Source organism: Astatotilapia calliptera, chromosome 5 (genome assembly GCF_900246225.1).
Source record: "Astatotilapia calliptera chromosome 5, fAstCal1.2, whole genome shotgun sequence".
In the NCBI taxonomy this organism is placed as follows: domain Eukaryota; kingdom Metazoa; phylum Chordata; class Actinopteri; order Cichliformes; family Cichlidae; genus Astatotilapia; species Astatotilapia calliptera.
In genome coordinates, this window is record NC_039306.1 from 1,047,387 (window position 1) to 1,053,731 (window position 6,345).

A 6,345-nucleotide genomic window follows, 5' to 3' on the forward strand; every position below is an offset into this window, starting at 1 on the left:
AGGCTGCCCTGAAAACAGCTGTGATTCCCCCCCTTTTGTTTCCTTTGGTCCAAAACTGGTTTGATTGCTTTAGTTCACGATCCTTTTCATCCCCGGGCGCTGAACAGAAGATGACACACCCAGATGAATAATCCCAGGTCATGCAGAAAGTCAACTGTGCAGTCCCCGAGAGCAAATACGGAGCTGCGGTTCGGGCGGCGAAACCAAAGCAGAGGCTGCCTCTCAGTGGTCGCTTTCATTGATGCATTCAGAGAGTACAGATGCACATCTGCAGGCCTGTTGTTACCGAAACTCCGTTTACTTTACACATACTCTGCATAATAAAAACTGTTACTACAACAATGAAAGTACCAGATTGTGTTGTGGAGCTTTCTTTGCGGGTAAAAAGCAGCCAATGCCTAAACAAGAGCCTTAACCGTCCATCATAAAGCTGGAGCGCTGTGAAGCTTTAAATACACTCTGGCTCCCTGGAAGCAAATATAAAGAAATGAGGGTGAACACTTTTTCTATAAATAAAATAGTTTTATTTTGAAGAGTGACGTCAGCTCGCTGTCGGGAGCGTGACGTCAGCGGGTGCGTTGTTGCAGAGTCACTGCGACGGTTCGACTGTAAACAAGCCGAGGACAGAGAAACGTCTCGAACTGAGTCCGAATGTCTGCGCTGTTATCTCCGTTAGTTCATCACGGCTCGTATTCATCCGTGTCCGGTTCCATGTAACCGTCCGTGCTCACTCTCCCCCCGAAGGAACAGATCTCGTTGTCCCGGAGAAAGAGTCGCTCAAAAACGTTCAGACCCTGAAGCTAGCTTAGCGTAGCTCTGGATAGCCTACCTGGCTAACCAACATCTGAGGGCCCGTTCAGAGGAAAAGCCCCTCTATGCCCTGGGCACCTCTCTCCCTTCACCGTGACTGGGATATCCTGAACCGTAAGTATGCCCTCCTGTATTTTAGAGGTGTTGCAAGCATTTTAACAGCAGTTAATATGACCTCCAATGCCGAACTAGCTAGTTAGCCTAGCAGCCTGCTAGCATTAGTGCAAAAGGTTTGAAAACACGCTCTTTACATGCAGAGATTTTCAGCGTTTCAGGCATTAACTAAGTCTAATTTTACTGCGAAAGCTCGACAGACGTGCATTAATCTCTCGGTGTCACGTTTCATTTCATTTATTCGGTTTATCTCAAGTAATGTGGTTTTATTGGCAGCGGCTCCGCTCGTCTTTAACTAGAGGCCTGCTAAACTCATTCACAGAACTCTGCGTGTCATTGTGGAGTGATCTCTGAGTTATTAGTTGTAATGTCTCAGTTAACGGTGGATAGCACTCATATTTCCTTCAGAAACGGAACCCCTGCTGTCGTGTTTTTTCCGAGTTTGCTGTCACGTTTATCACGTCTGCCGATCTGATTGGATTATCTATAGCCCAGCTGATCGATCAATAACATATCAACAATCTCAAAAGTTCAGTGTTTGTTGATTTATTGTTTATTTTAGAATTGATTTTAGCTCCTTGGATCAGCGAATATGGCCTTTATTTTTAATTGAATTTTTTCATTACTGGAGTAGTAGTTGGTAATTTTTTTAGAAAGGCAGAAAATACCTTCTTATGACCACTTAGGTCTGTCTGATATTTAATTTACTTGGAAATTAATAAAAAAATGTTGACTCAGAAAACACAGAAATGCCTCTTTAAGGAGCTGAAATTATTTGTCTTTCTCATCTTCTGTGATGGTGTGTGTGTGTGTGTGTGTGTGTGTGTGTGTGTGTGATTTGATTAAAGACTAGTTCTAGTTAATTTTCTGATATTGTTTACTCGTCCAGTGTTTTCATTATACTGACTCTTTGAACAGCTGCTCCCACTAAGCAGCATATTCTCAGCGCCGCTTGATAACAGATGTGACTTTTAATTAAAATTGGAATCTCTGTGAAGGAAACCGTGATGCGCACTTACCTGTGTGGCTTCATCTGCAAAACACTGTTGTGTGTTTCTATTTTGTAGCTGGGTGGCTGGTCAGAGCGGCCTCCTCCCACCATGGAGGCAGGAGGGAAGGACTGTGAGGAGGAGACGCTGCAGATGGCGTTCAAGAAGCTGAGGGTTGATGCTGAGAGGTAAACACAGGCCAAAAAAAGTTTTTAATTTATTTTAAAATGATTTTTTAAAATTAAAACCCCCACAGGCCACTTTATTAGGTTCACCTGTTTGACTCCTTGTCTATTTAGCGAATCACATGGCAGTAACTCTGCTTTCCTCTCTCCTTCCAGTTTGCCCGGAGCTGTGAGTGTTTCGGAGGCGGTAACTTCCAGAGCAACATCGCGAGCTTGTCTCGACTCAAGCGGAGCGAAGCCCAAACTCGGCTGCCCGAAAGACAACTGGCACAGGTAGGCTGATTCTCTGGGAGACGCTCGATCACAGGAACAGACAGTGTGGATACTTGTGTCCATCATTGTGAGCTTTTTTCCACTGAGTCAGAAAAGAAGAGGAGGCACGTTTCGTTCTATCAGTTCCATCCTAAACACAGCCTCAGGACTCAGACACTCTGGTTCGACTTTTCTTAACTGGTGGATGCTTTAACTGTTCTAATCCAGTGGAGTGTAATGGTTTTTATTCAGCGTCATTAGGAAAAAAACAGGCTAAACTGGTTATTTTAACTCTAAGCTGAGTCATAAAGTTTAAGTCAGGCATTGTTTGCTTGTTTAATAAATACGTGAACACGTGAGGAGGAGATCTAACCCTCGTGTTTAGTGTTTTGTTTTGTTTTTTGTTCTAAAAACAACCTGTGAAGGTTGTGAATGTTAAGATGTGGCAGTCTGTGGAGAAGTATTCATTCATGCCAGTGATATTCCAACACTGGTGACTTTTTGGTTTTTACAGCAAAGAGTAAATGATTAAATGAAACTAACAGAGCAGTAACCAGCTGCCTCTCCAGCTGGTGGCCTTTCTTCTGATGTGCAGCATCTGTGAGCTCGGCACAGTGGCACCGGCGCTCCGCCTGCTGCAGGTTCTGGTTACAGTGGCTCTTGATCTCAGAGCAGATCCTCAGAACAGAACCAGGACTGCAGATGCTAGCTGTGATCCAGGCTGATGGAGATAAAAGTCTGTCTGACATCAGGGGTTGGGTGGAATTGTAGCTCAGAGGTCAGCAAACATCTGGACTGAAAAATAAGAGCGAGGGTTTTTTCTAAGGTCAGACTTTGTGTTGTGTCTTTCAGGTGACGCCTCTTTTCTCGTTGAGTGTTTATTTTGGAGTTCTTCTTTGTGATATTTGATTTTCTCTCTCGTCCTTTTAGCTGCATGAGGAAAACTTCCAGAGGAGCGTCCAGAACACAGCGCCGTCGCAGGTCCAAGTCGCCCATCCTCCACCCACCGAAGTTCACCTACTGCAGCACCTCCGGAGCGTCTGCACTGTCGCCCCCTAGTGGTTGCCCGAAGCACCAGCGCCTGGCCGCGCCTGAGCCTGCCCCACCTCGTCCGGCAGCAGACGGACTAGCTGCCTCGCCCGTGGCCATCCCGGTCCCAAAAGAGCACTCCTCTCCAGGCTCACCCGGGCATGTCCCCACTCTGGTTTTTGGATCCTGTGCTGCTTATGAGACGCATATTAGAAGCGTGGCTTCCCCACAGTCCTCACAAGAGATCCCCACTATCATCACCGCTACGTCCGGGCTGGCCGGAGGAAAGTCGAGTGAGGACAGCAGCCCGCAGAGCAGCGAAACCCGAACGGGAACATCCCCGAGATCCAGACCGGCAGAGGCTGCTGACTTCCGAGCTCTGTCCGAACTCCACAGTGGCAGGTCTGCCGAGGGTCCCCACGCCGCCTGTTCCTGTGCCCAGAGAAGCAGCTCAGAGTCTCAAGAGGACGGCAAGCAGGGGGTCGAGTGTCAGTGCCATCATCAAGGGTGGCACGGTGTGGAAGTCTACTCCTTCACGGGGCTCCGCAACGTCATATCGGAGTGTGAGAGGAGCCTGCCGAGCAGCGAGGAAGCATCCAGAACTCTCAGCTGTAACGCGGCGGCGTCTCCGGCGCTGTCGTCAGGCTCCCCTCGCTCCTGCTCAGAGCAGGCGCGCGCCTACGTGGATGACATCACAATAGAGGACCTTTCTGGCTACATGGAGTATTATTTATACATCCCCAAAAAGATGTCGCACATGGCCGAGATGATGTACACTTAGAGTCAGATTTATTATTACCACTATTATTATGTCAGATAAGGAAAATGATAAGACGGTAACAAGGGTATTTTTTTCTGTCGATGAGAGAAAAGTTGGCCTTGGAGGAAAGTAGGAAAGGTGCTAGTAGAAGGAAGAGTTAGGAATAAAAGTTTCATTTAAATGGACAAAGGTTGGCCACAACATTAGAACCACTCATAGGTGAGATCCACATGTTAAGTTGTGACGTTCTGTTAATCCACGTCTGTTATATTCCCACGCTCTGTTACAGCAGCAAAACAAAACAGCTCCTGGCCCGATCGAGGGTCTGTGGGAGCCCAATTCACAGAGGCCCCTGAGCCCATAGGAACCAGCCCCGGGGGCCACAGGCTGCCGTTTCAAAGCTGGTCCAAGCACATCCTGCTAGCGCTCTGCTAGCGTTAACTTTAACCCACCTTTCTGGAGGTGGAGCCGGGGGGCTGGAGGCTTTTCCAGCTGACATAGGGCCAGAGGCAGGTCTGTCACAGGGCTAATGCACAGAGACAGGTTGCTGTTTTTCTCATGAAATTCTCATAAATTTGCATGAAGATTAAACGTTATTCTGAATAATTGTCATAAATTCAGTATAAGTTTGGTTTAGTGGGTCAGTGACACAGTGTCAGCCTGTAAACCCACAACCAGAGGTGCACGGCTGCCCGCTGTGCCTGCAGTAGGGGAGGGTGTGACTTTTGAATGTTAGAAAAATCATTAAGTTATAAAAATGCAACTTTTTTTTTTGTCTTTCTTTTTTCTTCGGGTGAGTGAAAGGACACATACCTACAAATGTAGGAAAAACATTGATACTAACTACAAGACGGTGAGATTAATGTGACAAAAATAATCCAGAAATGAGGCCCAGAGCCTTCGACTGCGCTTCAAACGTGTTGAAGTGGATTATATTTGAATCCAACGTGTTTTGATAGCACGCTCTCTCAGATTTGTTTAAAGATGCTTCGTATCCAGTAACTCTGATAACCAGAAGCTGTCGTATTTTGGAGCCTGACTGTCGGTAGGTGTGCAGACCGTGTCAGGCAGGCGGCTTTAATGTTGTGGCTGATGGCCACAGAATAGACTAACCCACGTTTAATGTTTCTGTTTGTCTTTCTGTGATTTTTACTAAATCTGACAGAAACTCGTCACAGCCAGCTGTTTCGCTTTAGTTTCGCCTTTCTCTTTGTGCCCTGTGGATCACTTTTCTTTCTTTGTTTGTTTTCGGTTTACAAATGAAGTTGCCAAAGCTCCTGGTGCTGGGTCTTGCAGAAGACAGGAACACGCGAACTTGTCATGCCAAGTGTGATTCTGTTTTTGGTGTTTGTGGCGACCTCAGGAGTCGCCCGTCTGGATTTAATTTCACTCAATAAAGAAGTAAAAAATGGAGAATTCGTCGTCTTCACTCGTCTCAATGAAGCTAATCAGAGATTTTTCTAACATGCTCGCACGGAGTTTACAGGGAGTAATAAAATAATTTCAACACAAACCCTGAAGCCCCAGTCACAGTCACAGATGGCAGTTATCAACAACTGTCTCTTAAACCATGCTCTCTGCTTTAGGCTCTGGGCACGCTCACAAAAAAGGGGCGTTTCCCGTGTCTTGTGCACAAATTGATCCCCATGAGTGTCACCTGCTTGAGTGATAAGTTATATCATGATAAAATGGTGTCTAAAATCTATAAAGAACATAATAAAAGTAACAGTAAATGCAACACTGCAGCAATATGACAAATTATTGTTCCATAAAAATGCTAAACGTGTGTTTTGGCACACTAAAACAATTTAACTCCAGCCTCACATTAGAGTTTAAGCTGGATCCATTTAAAAGTCCCACAGTCTAAAAACGCAAACGTGAAAAATGCTTCTGTCACAGATTAAAGGGAAATTTATCTGATTGAATAGATAGTCTGTGTGAGTAAACTATAAAAACATTCTATATTTCCTGCTTCACCAAAATAATACACGTAATCTCCAGTGACAGTGTGAGGCACAGTTTGAGCTGCTGTACCAATCAGGGAAAATGTGGCACTTTCAGTTGATTTTAAGATAGAAATGAACCTACCTCGCTCCAGACCAGGTGATGTATTACTGTGTTACCAAGGTGATATAGCCAGGTAAAAAGCCATGTTTATATCAGGAAGCTCTCAGAACACAGTCTCTGACTGTAAACAGTAAACGCT

The 6,345-nt window shown here is 45.6% G+C and overlaps 1 protein-coding gene across 1 annotated transcript; it reads left to right on the top strand.

Moving 5' to 3' along the window:
• Positions 1–550: 550 nt before the first annotated feature.
• oser1 (oxidative stress responsive serine-rich 1) lies at positions 551–5,555 on the top strand. The gene is made up of 4 exons (XM_026166552.1): positions 551–924; positions 1,992–2,101; positions 2,255–2,371; positions 3,281–5,555. Exons 2-4 carry the CDS (start codon positions 2,025–2,027, stop codon positions 4,158–4,160), a joined length of 1,074 nt encoding a protein of 357 aa, XP_026022337.1. The 5' UTR covers positions 551–924; positions 1,992–2,024; the 3' UTR covers positions 4,161–5,555.
• The last annotated feature ends 790 nt before the right edge of the window (positions 5,556–6,345 follow it).